The sequence below is a fragment of the Nannobrachium achirus genome (assembly GCF_963921795.1).
Source record: "Nannobrachium achirus genome assembly, chromosome: 23".
NCBI classification, from domain to species: domain Eukaryota; kingdom Metazoa; phylum Chordata; class Actinopteri; order Myctophiformes; family Myctophidae; genus Nannobrachium; species Nannobrachium achirus.
In genome coordinates, this window is record NC_137830.1 from 11,874,781 (window position 1) to 11,893,785 (window position 19,005).

Consider the following 19,005-nt stretch of genomic DNA (forward strand, 5'->3'; position numbering starts at 1 on the left):
TCACGTCACGTCACGTCACACTTTTGCCCTACTCATATCTCCGCCAGCGTTGGCCCTATCAATGCCAAACTTTGCACACACACTTCTTGGATGGCAAATCACAACCTCCATAATTTCTCACATGGCCCTCTTCTAGCGCCACCATCAGGCCAATTTTTGCAAAACACATTTTTGGACACTGCTCCTACAGATTTTGGCCTAAAATCACACAAAGTGGTACACAGTATCTCTAAAGTCATGTCATCAACATGGATCTGTCCCATTTCCCATATTCCCTCCTGATTGGCTACGACTGCCTTCTAAAGTTTGTGTATGCGACGTGACGGTCGCTTATCTCCCGATTAGGGAGTCTTACTGGTCCATATGTCCGTATGTGCACGGCAACACCAGTTGCAGCCACCCAGCAGTGCTGTTGACCAGCCTGCACCGCTCACTTCGAACTCTGTGTGTTTTTTTACTCCACTTCTATTTTCGGCAAATGTTCACGCCAGAGTTGGGACATGTTGTTGGGAGAGCATATCGATAGGATCAAGCACTTGTGGACCTATACGCACCACATTGTCCCCCCAGTCTGCCAGCACGGTGGAGATGTAGTTGGCGGCGTTCAGGATGGCACCGTAGCGCGCTCCCAGTGGGCATCTGGACTCCTCTTTCATCACCTGGAAGCAGAGACGAAGAACAACGTCATCCACTTCCCACGGAGAGAACACTCATCGGTATTCCCTCGCTAGCACTTGGGTTCGCAGGACAAAACCCACGACGCCTTGCATCGCCAACAGCCAGAGATGGTGGAGTTTATAGCCCGGTATGCTGCTGTACAGACCAAAATGGCCACGTCGTTGCTCATTTGGAAAGTGGTCGGAGCGAGCAAAAATACATAGCAAAGAGTAAATAACAGGTACCGCCCTGCAACCGATCGACCACGTTCACATCCACACCGCTGTGTTGGGAGTTTATTATCAGATTTTTTTATATAGTTTATTTGATTTTCATCTTTGATCTTTACTTTCTTTAATGCATCAATAGTCCAGTCGTTATATGAAAAAACCTCAAACAAATTGCAATAGTAGCAAACTCAACTGATTCTGTATCCTCATTATGTCCTTAGTGAGGGAAAAAAAGTCCCAAGGAATCCCATCGGGTCAAAGTTTTGAAAACGACCTACCTACCTTCGATTACTATACACTACAATATAAAGGAAAAAATGACTGAAAAAAAATCTGCTTTAAGTGGGATGTGAGGGGTCAAACTAGGGGTTTTTAATTATTCTGAATCCATTGCAAGCATTTGTTTTGCATGAAAAACATTCCTTGGGCTAAAAACGGACCCCAAAAGACTGTGAAAATTGATGACTCATCACTAAACCATCGTTTTGATTGGCCATTTCTTGCCCAAGGAATGTTTTTCGTGCAAAACAAATGATTGCAATGGATCCAGAATAATTAAAAACCCCTAGTTTGACCCCTCACATCCCACTTAAAGCAGATTTTTTTTTCAGTAATGTTTTCCTTTATATTGTAGTGTATAGTAAGTGAAGGTAGGTAGGTCGTTTTCAAAACTTTGCCCTGGTGGGATTCATTGGGACTTTTTTTCCCTCACTAAGGACATATTGAGGATACAAAATCAGTTGAGTTTGCTACTATTGCAATTTGTTTGAGGTTTAGCCTAATTTTGGCCTAAAATGACTGGACTACAAGTATTTCCTTTGTTTTTGGATTCTTCATTCTGAATGTTTTTGTTGCATTCCTTCACGATGAATTGAAGAATGCGACAAAAACAAAACATTCTCAATGTATTCAAGGTTTGACAGGGTGAGAAACTTTAACTGATGGGGTTAGAAGTCACATTGGAGGTGAAGTGTCCTTGAATACAATTCTCTCAGTATCACCCTCTATGTTGTCATCACTCACCATCAATGCTCCGCTGCCTCGTTCTCAAATCACAGATGTTTCTAAGCTTCATGGGTCTCTTTTTGGTTTAGTATTTTCCCTATCCCCCCCATCTTCTTTCTCCCCTGCCCTCCTTCCTTCTCCCTTCCCTCTCTCACCTGTGTGAGTCGGATACGGAAGTCGTCCACCAGTTCCCGCTGTAGTTCCAGGAACTTGAGCTGAGCTCGAGGACACGGCAGAGAACGGTAACGCTCTGGAGGGGGACAAACAGGTACATTGCATATTTATATCGTACCAATTTGACGATTTATTTGAACTAAAATACAGTGAGCAGTCAACTCCATTTACATACACACAAAAACACACTATTAGGGTTGCCAACCACCTTAAATTCAAATAAGGGACACCCGACAGGCGGGTGCATCTCTCCACTCTGACATGTCTCCTTTCCGACATGTCTCCATTCCGACACTAACCCTATCTCTAACCCTAACCCTAACCTAACCCCTATGGGAGTGTCGCCACTCCGACAATAAGAAGTCAATTTCGGAGTGGCGACATGTCGGAATGGAGAGAGCCTCCCCCGACAGGCCATCCCTTATTTCCAAGAAAAATAAGGGAAGCCTAGAAAAAGTTACAATCTCACATACTGCATACAGATGTACACTTTTTGGGCTATTTAAGACAACTCAGGTCCAGTTTACCAAGTCTAGACTCTAGAGGGTTTAAGTGGTTCACCGCTAAAAAGGCTGTAACTCCGCCCCGCAGAGACCAGGAGAGACGGGGCCGGCACCCAGGGGGTCCCAGGGGGCCCAGCCACCGCCAGGGCCCCCCGCGGACCTTGAGTAAATGCAGCTCAAAGTGCTTTACAGAGCAAGAATAAAACACTTAAAAGAATTTAACAACAAGAAAAGCAAAAACATAAAAGAACATTAACCCATTAAAGCCGGATGTCACCAGACGTATCAATAGTCGGAATAGTCCTGAGTGTCTGGGCTGGTCACGCGAGATTACCATGAGGTGTGACAGGAATGACCCTTGAATCCCCACAGGGCACAGTGGTACCTGTGATGACCAGGAGCAGAGTCATGAAGGTCTCAGCGCAGTCCGGAGCCTTCAGCTCGTCCATGTCGCTGATGTCTCTGTACTGAGAGCTCCATGCTCCCTCTGCTGACAACATGGTGTCCACCTTCTGCACCGCCACTGGAGGGGAGGGGAGGGGAGGGGAGGGGAGGGGAGGGGAGGGGAGGGGAGGGGAGGGGAGCGGAGGGGAGGGACAAAAGAAAGAACAGCAAGTTAGTCTGTCTGAGTGCATGTCGGATTTTCCTTTTTGAGCGGTGGAGCCGCTCCTGTGTTTCGAAACGTCCGTGTGTGTGTGTGACTTTGTCTGTCTGTAGCCTGCAATACCTCTCCTGACCACACAGCACGCACACACACACACACACACACACACACACACACACACACACACACACACACACACACACACAGCAAATTGTAATTTTAGAGGTATTGAAAAGTCAACAAATTGTCACTTTAGAAATGTGCTGTTGTGCATACACTTTGTTTACTGTTGAGTGAGAAAACAATGTTGGACATTAAGTCAATCATCTGGGGACCTCCCAAAATAATCTGGGGACCACCTGGGGGTCCCGACCCACAGGCTGAGAACCACTGCACCATAACACACACACACACACACACACACACAGTGGTTTTGCCAACGTACTCTTCTTCTCCACGGTGAGCCACTTCTGCAGCGTGGCCTCCTCCAGCAGGATGTGCAGGGCTCCGGGGAGGGAGGCGGGGTAGTGGTGGCTCCCCCGCAGCTCCTTCTCGAACTGCAGCAGCTCGTCCACCAGGTGGCAGAAGAGAGCGTCGTCGCACAGGAGCCGGGGGGTGTCGCTGGCCAACTTCTCCTGGGCCAGAGACAGCAGACCACGGCAAAGCTCCACCTGATCACACGCACGCACGCACGGTCGCACGCACACACACACACACGCACACACACACACACACACACACACACACACACACACACACACACACACACAGACACACCAATGTTGTTTTTGACAGCACATTTTGATTTAGTTTTAGTCATAGTCTTTTGAATAAAATGTCTTTTAGTTTTAACACCTTCTAAGCCACGGGGAGCCCCTTAATGTTAAAACCGTACTATATCGCACATCCCCCCAGGGACTCTCAGCCACGTCGTACATTCCCGGACTTTGTCTTTAAAACCGGAATAAAAGCTTTTGATCCGAAAATCGGCGATCGTCTAACCTTCCCTAGTCACCACTCGTGCACTGATAGCTCATGCAGACCGTGCATGAAGCAGAGGTGACGTCAGCGCCTCTCCTTCTCCAAGGCTACTCCCAGCCATCCGTTTGCTGTCTGCACACTCGAGCTCCTACAGCAGCCATGCTTGGGGCTATGCTAGCGAAACTTTTCAGTTCTGTTCTTCAGTCACACATGGACTATTTGCGGGGACATTTACGTGAAAGGATCGCGCACGCGAAACGCACGGGGACATCGACGATCGGCCAAAACCCCCATTCTATCCCAACGGAAATCGAGAAAATCATGGTGAGTTACTGGCCTGGGGGAAAAAAAAAAAGAAAAAACAGCGGCGCTGTTCAAGATGGAGGGGCTGCGGGGTCATCTATCTATAAATGCGAGAAGTCTCTGCGTGTGTGTTTGTAATCCGCGTATCTCGAGAACCGTTCGTCCCACCGGCTTCAGATTCGGCACGCGCGTTCCCCGCCGCGGCACGGAGTGCAGTGCCGGGCCTCGACCCGACCCGACGCGCGGTTTTCCCTAACCGGCGCGAAACGTTCGGAATCTCCTTATGCGGAAATCGGCGCAAAATCGGCGCAAGCGCTGACTCATTGTGACATCACTGCAGTGCCGGGCGCAAGTGCTGAGTCATTGTGACATCAGATACAGGGGCCTAGACCCGACAGATATCTCCGTATACTGAGAACTCCATATATGGGCATATGGGCAGATACAGAGATCTCCATATCATATATGGGCATATGGGCATAAAATGGACGCAGATATTTGGGCATAAAAGGGACAGACTGAGATCTCCATATATGGGCATATGGGCAGATACAGAGATCTCCATATATGGGCATAAAAGATGGACACAGATAGAGTATATGGGCATAAAAGGGACACAGACAGATACAGAGATCTCCATAATAATGGGGTTTGCATTAAAGGGTGGGGCATTCATTCCCTATTTACATCGTTCCCGAGTTGGCCAGGTCGCAAACTCCATATATGGGCATAAATGGGCACAGGCAAACAGATGGTCAAACCAGGTCCTACAGAGATCTCCATATATGGGCAGAAAATGGACGTAGACAGACATATCTCTCCATATATGGGCATAAATGGACACACGCAAACAGATGGTCAAAACGGATCCTATGACAACAGGTATAATGGGGTTTGCATTAAAGGGCGGGGCATTCATTCCCTATTTACATTGTTCCCGAGTTGGCCAGGTCGCCGACTAGACGCTCGGCCGCCCGAAGGGCGGCCGAGCTTCTAGTGTTTATAAACATAATATTATGTCTCAGATCACAATACAATAATAGAAATTTCACGGCTAATCTACCAACCACCATTCTATTTCGGACGTCAAGGTGTTAATCATAATTTAGTCACCTGAAATGTTTTTTTTTACATTTTAGGCGACTGAATTTACAGTTGATTTAGTCAACTAAAATGTATTTTGGCGGGCCTTGATGGCATCGCAATGATTGATTTTACACTTGGTTGCGTGCTGAAAATAGCCGATCTAAAAGCTCACAACGCGTCGCAGCAACACCTGAGAGCAACCAAACATAAAATGATTCTCTTCTCCACTAGTCCCTCCCTAACGTTTTCCCCTAGTTTTTATTTTGTTGACGAAATTGTCAATATATTTAGTCTTAGTTTTAGTCATCACAGCTTAGTTTTTATTTAGTTTTTATTTAGTTCTCGTCAGTGAAAAAAACACAGTCGACAAAAAAAATTTCGTCATAGTTTTAGTCGAGAAAATCAACACACACACACACACACACACACACACACACACACACACACACACACACACACACACACACACACACACACACACACACACACACACACACACACACACACAGTTATTTTGGCAGCACTTCTTCTCATCTGAAACGTTTTAGGCGCCGGTCACACAACGCTGTTTTTTTGAACAAACTGCAAAATAAAAATGTCAGATATGCCGTCTGTTTAGCTGCAGCGTTGTTTGGGGGTTAAAAACGCAAAAAAAACACCTTCCAGAGTGGAACTCTTTGAAGACGCTGCACCTCGCGGTTCCAAGTAAACGGGCAAAAGCATCTATGTCCATGGAAACATTAACTTACATTGTTTGAAAAAAAAAGCAGATACGTTTGAGAACATTTGGAGTCCTTTTATTTATTTCTTACAAAATGATACAAATGTTGGTAATCTACTGCTACAGGAGGGGGAGGGGGAATAGAGTCGTGGTTAGTGACTCAGTGTCACAATTTTACAAGTGTTGATCGCGGATACACACCAGTGTCTTGTTTTGTCTGTTTTCTTGTTTTGTTTTATTTCTTTGTTTGTCTTTTGCTTCATAATTGTATTGTAACTTCGTGGGAGGGGGGTGGAGGGAGGGGGGGGGGGGTGTTGTGTCAGAGTGTATTGTGTATGTCTTGTTCTTTACGTAACAAAAATGTATGTAAAAAAAAAGAAAATGGCAAAAGCGGAGGAAACGACAACGTGTGACGTCAGCCGAGCCACGGTGCACTGGTGAATGAATGTAAACAAGGGGAAGTAGGGGCGGAAGTGTCTGACCGGTCTATCTGGCAGTGCGTGACCGCCATCTAGCGACATGGCATGCACACTACAGCGTTTTCAATCTCAGTGTCCGCCTAAACGCAGAATAAAAGGTGAGAGCGCAACGGGACTTTGGCATTTTCTCTAGAGACCGACTAAATTTGGCCTTAGTCTAGTTTTAGTTGACTAAATACATACATATCATGCGATTTTAGTCGACTAAATCAGGGACATGCTGGGCCCCTGATTCAGCCCGGGAAAAAGAGTTGGAGAGGCCCTCATTGCGCGCTATAGAGAGAGATCTCTCTCTATAGCGCTGCTGCTACTTTGCCATTTCAGATCATGACAAGTGGGCCAATTACATGAGTTATATTTCGTCGTTGTCGGGTGAAAACCTTGTATGTCCAAAACCGTTAGTTTTGTATTTATCATTTTTAAAATGATTTAAACTAGTGAAAACAGCCGATCTACAAGCACACAACGCCTCGCACCGCGAGGCGTTGTGTGCTTGTAGATCGGCTGTTTTCACTACTTTTGTGCGACGGCCTTGTATGATGAAGCAGGGCTTTGCTTTGCGAAAAAAATACGAGATACGAGGTTTCTGCCCGACAGTGACGATTTACTTTGTTGGCCGCCCAGCCCCCAAAAATGGAACCAAGGCCGACATTTTTTATTTTTTATTTTTTCCACCGGCCGGGAATGAACCGGCCGTTCGGGAGTTGTCCCGCTTTTCCCAATGGCCAGCACGTCCCTGGACTAAATCCAGGACAGGACAGGACAGGACAGGAGAGGACAAAACAGGGCAAGGCAGGGACAAGACAGGACAGGACAGGACAGGAGAGGACAAAACAGGGCAAGGCAGGGACAAGACAGGACAGGACAGGACAGGACAGGACAGGACAGGACAGGACAGGACAGGACAGGACAGGACAGGAGAGGACAAAACAGGGCAAGGCAGGGACAAGACAGGACAGGACAGGACAGGACAGGAGAGGACAAAACAGGGCAAGGCAGGGACAAGACAGGACAGGACGTACCCTGGCGTTGCAGTTGCTTCCAGCCCGGTCCATAATGGGCTGTATCTTGTCCTCCATGAAGGCAGAGCTGTTCCCCATCCACATCAGAACCTGGGTCAGGTGCCACTCCGGCTGACACACACACACACACACACACACACACACACACACACACACACACACACACACACACACACACACACACACACACACACACACACACACACACACACACACACACACACACACACAAATGAGTGGGCAAGTTCATAGTGTGTGCGTATGGTCTATATCAGGGGTTTTCAAAAGGGGGGGTGGTGCCGTGACGGCAGTCCAGGGGTGCAGCGAGATAATGTGATAATATTTGGAATTTATGCTACGAGCCCCAAACCAGTATGCCTCCTTTGCCCGAAGAAGAAGTTATCTAATGTAGCGCTGGTGCCATGTAATGTGATTTACTCAATAATACACAAATTCATTCAGATGTTGTCATCATCTTATAATAATTAATAACAATTGTTAGATCATAGTGTAATGGGTAATAGTAAAATATGACATAAATATAAGGTGCTGGGATTGAGAATTATGAATATATGTAGGGGTGCCTCGAATGAAAAACATTGTATAGTGGTGCCCTGAGTCAAAAAGGTTTGGGAACCCCTGGTCTAGATCGGTGGTTCGCAAACTTCTTAGCTCAATTTTATTTAGGGAATGTCTTACATTTGTTTGTTTGTTTTAAAATGCATCAAATTATTTTCATTTGTTTTATTTTAAAAATATCTTTTTAAATATATATATGTGTGGGGTGTCGCTAGGCAACCGCCACAATATATGCGTGCGTGCGTCAGAGTCCTGCACGTGTCCAATTTTGACAACCCGCGCCCGCCCCGCCCATCATTAACAACTTGGGTGCCAAACTCGTTCAGTAACGAGTTAAGGTCACCCTGCCAAAAGGAGTTGTCTCGTTCCTGAACGAGACAACAAGGGGTTAACTGGTACAGCTCTGCGTGCATGCTGCGTGCCCTGTGAATGACCCTAGTCCATACGTCACCCCGTAGCTCAGAGAGAGAGAGAAAATGGCACGAGCTGGTTGCATTGATTTCCATTCTAGGCTGAAACATAAAAAGGGCTTTATCTATGAATGAGGTGCAAAGAACGCCAGGAAAGCAGAGATCTGATTGTTTTCACGGCGACACTTTACCGCGATGGTCGGCTGCGGTTTGGATTTTAGTTTCGCGAGCGTTTGTAAACAAATGGATTTTCTTCCTCAATCGTCAGTGGACACTCACGTGCACACGCACGAAGCTTCCGAGGCTCTTCAAATTAAAGCGTAAGTGAACGGCGGCAGCAGCAACAGCTAGAAATGTTAGAAACCTTGGCTTCCCATGTGTTAAGCAGATCCGTGGACCGCCCGTCTACCCGTGATGCGCTCTTGTGACGTTGTTTTAGGCAGAAACAGTCGTCTGATTTTCACAGTAAAATGTCTCCCGCCCGTGTTTAGTCACGCACCGCCCGTCCCCGCACCAGCAAATTTATAATCTTATATTTACAATTGAGTAAAAGCCGCATCCCACTTCAACTCAACGGTAGGGAGAACGTACAGAATAATACCGCCCATAACTCTATGCCGTCCGCTCATTCGCTAGAGAGCAAGAGAGAGAGAGAGAGAGAGAGAGAGAGAGTCTCAGGTTACAAGAGGGAAGGGGGGGGGGGGTCAGCTGCACAGGGGGAGAGAGAGAGAGAGAGAGAGAGAGTCTCAGGTTACAAGAGGGAAGGGGGGGGGGGGGTCAGCTGCACAGGGGGAGAGAGAGAGAGAGAGAGGGGTCAGCTGCACAGGGGGAGAGAGAGAGAGAGATAGAGGTACTGTACAGTAAGGTACAGTAGAGTACATCTATACATACATTTTAGAACTGCAGCCAGCGGTATTTAATCGGTAGACACGACCAAATGCAGCACTCCAATTGGCTAGGACTGATCACGTGGCACACGGAGTTCTTAACCGGAAGTGCGTCCGGCGGTCAAATATGTCCGACCGGAAACGTGCTGCGGCACAATAGTTCCGCCACAATAGTTCCCCCCCCAAAAAAACTTTTTTTTAAAATTTTATTTATTTTTTTCCTTTTTTTTTTCAAAAAACTTTTTTTTTTTGAAAAAAAAAAGTTTTTTAGTAAAGAAGCGGGCGTGGACTCTAGATGTGAGCGGCCCAAAGGGCCGCGAACCTCTAGTAGCATATATTCCGCCTGTTTCCCCCGTCAAACACGGGTACCCGTCGGGTACCCGCGGGGCCCCGACCCGTTGCAGGACTCTGGCGTGTGTGCGTGCGTGTGTGTGTCAGACCTTGTGCAGCGAGTTGGTCTGTCTGTTCCCAGTGAAGTGGTATCTGAACCTCTTGGCGAGCGGCTGCAGCATGATCTGGACGGGCAGGGAGAGGGGCGCAGCCTGGGGCACACCGGGACGGGGGGCCGACGCCGCCTTCTCCGATATTACGTCATCACTGGAGGAGGAAGTTAAGGCAAGGCATGTATGGAAGGAAGGGAATCACGTGACAACGGGGTATGGCGCCTTGACGGGCCATGACACTCACCATGGGTGCCAAAACTCGCACCGTAAGTGCAATGAAATACATGTCAGTGAATGGAGCTGGCTAGATCAGCTCATGAACAAACCTGGAACAAACACTATTTATGAACGACTGAGATTTTATCATATAATCAGTTCAGGAATATAAAAGAAGACATACCACAGGTATTTTTACAATCACTTGCTTTTCGATGTACACAGTACATAATGAAATAATATTAATAACAGTAAATAATAATAGTTTCTGCCTCAGAAGTATCGCAAGATTTGGTTGCCAGACAGGAAATGGTGGACAGTCTCACGATACTTGGCACGTTTAGAAACACTTTGTGCTCTCTAGATACCACTATAAAATTACACAGTGTGCACATCGACAAAAAATGTGTGACAGACATGTATTATTTTATTTTCCTGAGCCGACTAGGTTATAAAGGTCTCAATTGTTCAGAAATAGTGTTAATAGTGAAATAGTTCATGAGCTGCTCCACAGGCTTCCATTGACTCCAGTGCATTCTACCGAACTTCCGGTTACAGTTTGGCACCCATGGTGCGACGAATCTGCCGTTTGGAATTGCGGGATAGCGAAAATTACGTTGGTGTCTTTACCTCCTATTTACCTTGAGTTAAGGAAGGAGAGAAAGAAAGCACGTCCTCCATCGTGACAATAGAGCGCCGAAGTGTGACATCATTTCCGTATCCTACCTGGGTCACGTTAATTTTCCCCCCATTCAGAATTTCCATAGACGTGTTTAACAGCGCCACTGCCCCGTTATCACGTCCAGGGATGTGTTAACACAGGTGCTGCCTCTGGTGAGCGAAAAGACTTCATATCCCATGATGCATCTCGAAAGCTGCAGCTGCCGACTTGCCCTTCCTCATTCACATCCATTCTATCTGGGTTCGGTAAAATGGCTTTTTCTCTGTTTCTTTTCCCACACTGCTCGTTTGGTCAAGACAGCGCCATGTTCTATGGACTATATCTTAAGGCGGCCCTACACTAACCGATAATCGGGGCATTTAATTACCCTCCCGACAGTCGGGCTGCCTCCGACTGAAACGGGCCCTGTAGTATATTGACGAGGCTTGACAACGACTTTATAGTTCAGTGAGTTTACTTATTCCACAGCGTAGCATACAGCAGCATAGCATTCACATAGTAACAACTGATCTCTGAAAGTTGCACGACAGTACCGTTAAGTGTACTGTAGCTACGGGTGCCCAAGAGGCACAACACCTAATATGTGACATCCCCCTTTTTATAGATTTTTTTTCCATTACATTTCATTTTCTTTTAATACATTTTTTTTTTTTTTTTATGTTTTCTTTTTTCTTTTTTTTCTTTTTTTTACACACTCAACCATTAATAACCATATCGAACAGGTGGTTTACTTTGCCGACCAGACCTGGTGTGATACGAGAGTCCAGGTTGTTCAACAGTTGTTGCTGTTGGGACTGTAACAACTGCGTGCTCAGGTGAACTTGGTGGTGGTGTTGCAGGTCTGACACTTGTGTCACAGTCTTTTGTCCCAGAGCCCGTGTTCAGATCACTGTGCTCCTGACCAATGTCACGTTCGATAGTAGCAGGAAAAGTTTCCTCACTCGTTGGTCTCAGATGTTTGCGGTTTCTCCTGTACTGTCTCCCATCAGGTGTACGGATAATGAAGGATCTAGGCAGCTTGTGTCTTTGCAGAACCACAGCTGGCTGCCAGGTCTTTCCTCTCTGCATCCTGACATTGTCACCTGCTTGCAACTCAGACAGGCTGGTGGTTTGCCTGTCAAAGTACAGTTTGTGCTTATCTTGTTTTTCTCTCAGCTTGCTGCGTACCTGATCAGACCCCTCTGGAGTAAGCAGTGTGGTTGAAGTTGGCAATTTTCCTTTTAGCCGCCTTCCCATTAGCAGCTGTGCTGGTGATAATCCTACACCCTCCAGCGGTGTGTTGCGATATTCCAATAGTGAAATGTAGGGATCACCATTGCTGTCTTCTGCTTTTTTCAGCAAGTTCTTAACTGTCTGTATTGCCCTTTCTGCCTGACCATTAGATTGGGCATAACCAGGACTGGAAGTGAGGTGTGTGAATTCCCACTTGTTTGCAAAGTCTCTAAACTCAGCACTAGCATACTGAGGAGCATTATCCGAAATCAACAAATCACAAATACCTTGCCTAGAGAAGATCGATTTCAGTGCTACTATGACACTGTTACTGGTGGTATTCTTTAGCTTTACGATTTCTGGAAACTTAGAGAAATAATCCACACACAGTAGAAACTCAGATCCTCTGAAATGAAAAAGATCAGTCCCTACTTTCTCCCACGGCCTGTGAGGTAGGGGGTGTGAGAGCAGCGGCTCTCTCGGGTTGCTGTTATGGTTCTCATTGCACGTGGCACACTGAGACACCATTTCCTCAATTTGTGAAGACATGTGTGGCCAATAAAGAATGTCTCTGGCTCTTTCTTTACACTTCACAATTCCTAGATGTGACTCGTGTATCTTGTTCAGCATCTCCTGTCTCATTTGAGTTGGAACAATGAGCTTGGCCCCTTTAAACATCAGTCCTGATGTGTGAGTGATTTCATCTCTAAAGGTCCAATAAGGCTGCATTGTTTTCGGTACTGCACTCCGTTCCTTGGGCCATCCCCTTAGTGTAATGTCTTTCAGTAACTGCATTTCGGGGTCGTCTGCAGATGCAGTTCTGAACTTGTGCAGTTTCTCCTCTGACACAGGTAGCTGAAGTGTGATTGAATTCACTTCCAAATCTTTCTCCAGCAGCTCCTCTTTCTGCTCATTAAGGAACGCACGGCTCAGTGCGTCTGCTATATGAAGCTCCTTGCCTGGACGATAGTTGACTTTAAGGCTGTATCTTTGCAGCCTCAGCAGCATCCTCTGTAGCCTCATTGGAGCTTGATGTAAGGGCTTTTTAAAGATGCTCTCCAGCGGTTTATGGTCACTCTCAACTTGAATGACTTTCCCATAAACGTACTGGTGAAACTTCTCACATCCATAGACAATGGCAAGTAGCTCTTTTTCGATTTGCGCATAACGGCGCTGACAGTCACTGAGTGCCCGTGACGCATACGCTACTGGCTGTCCCTCCTGCAGTAGGACTGCTCCGATGCCTTCTGAGCTGGCGTCTACTGACAGAGTCACTGGTTTGTTCACATCATAGAACTTTAACGTTGGAGCATTAGTGACCAGCTGTTTGAGTTGCTCAAAACTCCTCTGCTGTGGTTCCTCCCAGTGCCACTCGGTGCCACCTTCAAGCAGCTTTCTTAAAGGAGCACTGATTTCTGACAGGTTAGGAATAAACTTTCCGAGATACTGGATCATGCCATTGAACCTCATTAATTCCTGTTTATCCTGTGGCGGTGGAAGCTGTGTCACTGCTCTGATTTTTTCCTCATCCGGTTTCAGTCCACTGGCACTGAGTTTGTGTCCAATGTATTTTATTTCCGTTGTCCTGATTGTGCACTTCTCTCTGTTGAGCTTCAAGTTATTGTCTTTTGCTCTCTCCAAAAGCAATCTCAGCCTGTGATCATGCTCTTCCACAGAGTTTCCCCACACAAGCATGTCATCAATGATATTCACAACTCCTTCAAGCCCCTCGATCATCTGTGCTATGGCCCTCTGGAACACCTCGGGTGCCGAGCAGATGCCAAACGGTAACCGCAGGAAACGGTACCGTCCAATTGGGGTATTAAAGGTGCAGAGCTTTGAACTCTCTTCATCCAACTTGATTTGCCAAAACCCTTTATTTGCGTCTAGTACTGAGAAATACTTAGCGTTTGGCATACGGGAAACTACTTCCTCAACAGTCAGTAATGGATAGTGCTCCCGTTTAACAGCTTCATTCAAGTCTTTTGGATCCATGCAAATACGGATTTTCTTAAGGGTGACCACAGTAACCATACTATTGACCCACTCTGTTGGCTCTGTCTGCCTTGTTATGACGTCCATTTTCACCATGCGGTGTAACTCCTCCACCACTCTGTCTCTAAGCGCCACCGGAATCCTCCTGGGAGCGTGCACGACAGGTGTGACAGTGCGGTCAATCTGAATATGGTGCTGACCAGGTATGCAACCCAGTCCACTGAATATCTCCTCATATTCTTTAAGGATGTCATCCTCCTTTGCAAGTTCATGCATCCTCTTCACCAAGCCTAATTTCACACAAGTGGCTCCCCCCAGTATAGCTGGTACATTTTCTTGTGTGATTTCAAACTCAATGTTGTGCTTCTGGCCTTTATATTCACAGGTTAGAGCTCTCTTGCCCAGCGGTGCTATTTTCTGCCCAAAGAAAGCAACAAGTTTGCTCTTACTCGCCTGGAGTCGGCCTCTGACCTCCAGTGCATTGAATGTTTTCACTGACATTGCATTACAGTCTGCGCCTGTGTCCAGTTTAAAAGTCACAACTTTTGAATTTATTTTTAGGCTTTCCATCCATTTTCCTCCCTCAGTTTCAGATGACTCCATCACACCGATGTGCTTGTACTGTGACTCCATCACACCGATGTGCTTGTCATGCTCCTTACTGAGTGTGCCAATAAACATATCAGCATTTTCCTCTTCACTTTGCTCTACGGCATGCATTCTCTTTCTATATGGCTGCTGATTCTGTGTCTGACTCTGTGATCTACACATCTTGGCAAAGTGATTTTTCTTGTGACATTTGTTACACTCTTGGCCAATTGCAGGACATTTATTTTGTCCATGTCTGAAACCACATCTGTTGCATTCAGAACCACTCTGTTCTGTACTTGATTTCACTCTAAAGTCTTTTTTTCTGACAGTTTTCACAGCATGCATTTCCACTTCTTCTGTCAGTGCTTTGACTTGAGTAGTAGTTATTTCACTTGCCCTGCAAATATCAATGGCCTTTTCTAGTGACAAATCTGATTCTCTTAACAGTCTGCCTCTCACTTGATCATTAGTAATGCCACACGCAATTCGGTCACGTACCAGTGAATCGTGCAGATCTCCAAACTCGCAGTCCTTTGCCTTGTGCTTTAAATCCGTCACGTAGGAATCAATGGGCTCCGACTGCTTCTGTGCTCTAGTGAAGAAGATGTGCCGTATATACGTTAAGTTTTTCCTTGGCTCACAATAGTCCTTAAACTTCTTCTCCAGCACGGCTATTTTATCTTCTTCCTCGTCGGCGAAGACGAACGTATTGGATACTTTAATCGCCTCCTCTCCCGCGACGTGTAGAAAAGTAGCGCACTGCACTCTTTCGGATTTCTCATCGACTCCACTGGCGACACTGAAGAGTTCATAACGCTGAATCCAGCTTCTCCAGTTCTCTGCGAGGTTTCCTTGTAAACTCAAATTTGGCGGTGGCTGGAATTGTGCCATCTCGCTCTTCCTTCTCCCGTCTTAACTTCTGACACCATGTAGTATATTGACGAGGCTTGACAATGACTTTATAGTTCAGTGAGTTTACTTATTCCACAGCGTAGCATACAGCAGCATAGCATTCACATAGTAACAACTGATCTCTGAAAGTTGCACGACAGTACCGTTAAGTGTACTGTAGCTACGGGTGCCCAAGAGGCACAACACCTAATATGTGACAGGCCCGACTATCGGGCATGAATGTCGTCTAGCGTGAGGTCTCACAGATTCAATCTGAGCCCAACCGAGTGGCTCGGAGGATGATCGGGGGTAGCCCGACTCTTTTCAAAAATGTTTGATATTTTCCTGGATCGGAGGACCGAGAGAGAACAGGTACTCTCTCTCTCTCTCTCTCTCTCTCATCGCTGCGCGGACGCAAGACCATAGTATTTAGTAGTGTCTCTCTCTCTCTGACTCTCTCTCACTCACTCACACACACACGCGCGCACACAGACACTTTTCATAGTCATACTGTCTGTCTGTCCGTCCGTCCGTCCGTCCGTCCGTCCATATGTTGTATCATGATTGAGATGTGAATTAAACTCAACGGTAGCAGGTTTGTTTTAGGACGCTATCAAACACAAACAGCAGAAATAATACCAGTCACATACTGCGAAGCGCGAAGAGCACACATCTCGCTTTGCCCCTGCAAGTCGAAGTAACACAACCAGCCTGATCTACAAGCCTACAATGTGGCGAGGAGGGACATAGTTTGGTCTTGGAGATCTGTTTGTTCTGTGCGCTACAGTCCTACGACTAATCATAAATCAGGCACCATGAGAAGGCAGGCGGCACGCAGCACTTGACTAGTAGAGAGAGAGGGGGAATGTCAGAGTTGATCCTTGGATGTATGAAACGTGTCAAAGTGAACTCATATCATCAAAATGGGACACAACTTCACGATTATCGTGTAATGTATGGCCGGCTTAACTCATGCATCGCCACGGTTGTATTTTTTCTTCTCCCTGTGAAAGACAAGACGTTGAATGGCCAGGAACGGGGGCATGCCACCACCGAAAATCAGGTAAAAACAATAGGAAAAATTAATGGCAGTTAATCTACATTAGTTATGGCAAAACTATGGCAGCCCAAGTGTTAATGTGTCAAATAAGAAGTGTAGTGTTTCAAAAATAAACAAACGATCCCGGCAGTTTGACCCATATGGATATGAGGCATTGGCGATAATGTTACTGCAGCCGAATTAGCTACATTTTTGCCAGAAATAGACGTCGTTTATTTTTGGACCACAATTCTTATTCGAGACCATTTTAACTCATTGAGTGCCTATCCCAAATTAGTTCGGGATATATTATCGCATCCCAGAGTGCCTATCCCGAACTAGTTCGGGATATTAAAAAAAAAAAAAAATTGAAAAAAATCTTTTTGAAATTTTTTTTTTGGACCCCATCAAATCTAGTGAACATGATTTCAATCGCGATTTTGCATGTTCCACCCCCATACAACCCCATCTAACATACAGGGCAGCCATGTTTGTTTACATAACATGTAAAACATAATGGCGATTATCTCAAGAATGCCTGAACGGATTTCCAATCGGATTTTTTTGTTTGAAAGCTGTGAACAAACTGCACAAATCCACTCCAATGCAATCCAGGATTGCATTGGATTTTTTAGAGCTCATTCTTCTCTGTTTTTTTCCCATGCATGAGGTGTGCAAGGTTTAATCATGGCTAAGTTGACGAAAATAAGGCTTCTAAAATGCTTGGTAGCCAATAGCTAACTTCAAGCTAACTTCATCCTCTTCCTGTACATGCACAAAGGAAAGTGTTCAGGCAAGTCATGGCTGCAGGGCTTCTGCATATACCAGCATATCTCTATGGGATTTTCTATGGCCACTGGGCGCCCTCTAGTGGTGACTAGGGTGGCACTAAATGAGTTAAGATGAACCCAAAGTTATTCTCCATAGAGAAATGACTTCCGCGACAAAGGGGATGAATGAGTGACGTCAGGACTTGGAGTGAAGCGTGGCACCCAGAGTGATAAGTCCGTAATTTATTTCCCCATATGCCTTAAACGACCCAGTCCTTCGTCACTGACGAAGGACTATCCCAACTGAGAACTTTAATCCATGAAGGATACGAGGTCTGCAGAGCCAAAAGCTGTCCAGCCAGCAGGTCCAGCTGGCTGTTGATCTCCTGGGCGTTGGCAGGGGGCGCCAGAGTCTGGGTGGGAGGGGAGATGAAGGGCCAGTGAAGCAGAGTCAACACCTCTTCAAAATCACTAGAAGAAAAGAGGCAGGAAAAGCAGGTTGGTATACTGTAGATCCCAGCCAGTTACTGGCAAGGCAGTAGCAACTGTTGCTGTGGTCCAAATACTTTACTGAGCTTACTTAAAATTACATACAATCATGCTTTAAGCCAGTGGTCAACCTCTCACATACTGTATGCTAAATAGTTTTCCTACCTTTCTATGTATAGAGGGTATGCGCGTGACATCACTGTTGCTGGAACTTATGTGGGAACACGCCTACTGAGTGGCAAAAAACGAATTTATGCCATTGACAGCCCATACATCCAAACAGAAAAGTCCTATCTGATTGTATTAAAGAAAGTTAACTCGCCAACATTGCGGCTGTACTGAAAGCTTGAATTATCCTCTTTCTATCTGCAAAGTTTTTGTTTCATAAAAATCCACCATAGGCATGTTATGAGCTACTTAGTGTCAAGACATTCTGTGCAGGTTTTTATTTTTCCAAGTGTCAGAGTTTGGAAGCACTCGTTTTCAACAACACAACATCCTGCTGCGTGCTGCCTCCTGCATTATGTGCAAATTAGAAACAGGTGGTATGCAGGGCCGTTGAGTGATTTGCAACTAACACATCCAAACTCCAATGCTCCATGCTGCTCAATGTTTTGCCACTCAGTCTAGATTAGGGGGGTGGGTCCCAGTGGACGTGCATACCCTCTATTGTATGTACAGATCAATCTCAGAAAATATTCTTGAAACTTTCATATATTTCTTGAAACTTTCATATATTCTAGATACATTGCACATTCAGTGAATAATTCCAAACTTTTTTTTGTTTTTTTGTTAAAATGTTCATATTTCAAAATATTACAATATTACACAAGACCACTCAAAACAAGGATTTACATTAGAGAAATGTCAACCTTCCAAGTCCAGTGGGAGGTTTCCGAAGTCAGTTATGATTTGGGGTGCTATGGCATCTGCAATGCTTTTTTTTACACAATATTCTAATTTTCTGAGATTGAACTGTATCATGTACCGTTTTGTGTTATACTTTTAGCTGTTAACAATCCAACTAATAAAGCTG

General features: G+C 45.8%; 1 protein-coding gene across 1 annotated transcript in view; it reads right to left on the bottom strand.

Annotated features, from left to right (window-relative positions):
- The window catches only part of LOC308309058 (RAD50-interacting protein 1-like), a 36,709-nt gene that overhangs the window by 10,763 nt on the left and 6,941 nt on the right, over window positions 1-19,005 (bottom strand). The window contains exons 5-11 of the mRNA XM_080754522.1: window positions 17,811-17,951; window positions 10,082-10,238; window positions 7,766-7,876; window positions 3,619-3,844; window positions 2,955-3,092; window positions 2,048-2,142; window positions 555-659 (exon numbers count right to left, since the gene is read on the bottom strand). Of these exons, the coding sequence (XP_080610648.1) occupies window positions 555-659; window positions 2,048-2,142; window positions 2,955-3,092; window positions 3,619-3,844; window positions 7,766-7,876; window positions 10,082-10,238; window positions 17,811-17,951 (973 nt within the window). The remainder of the gene's footprint in view (window positions 1-554; window positions 660-2,047; window positions 2,143-2,954; window positions 3,093-3,618; window positions 3,845-7,765; window positions 7,877-10,081; window positions 10,239-17,810; window positions 17,952-19,005) is intronic.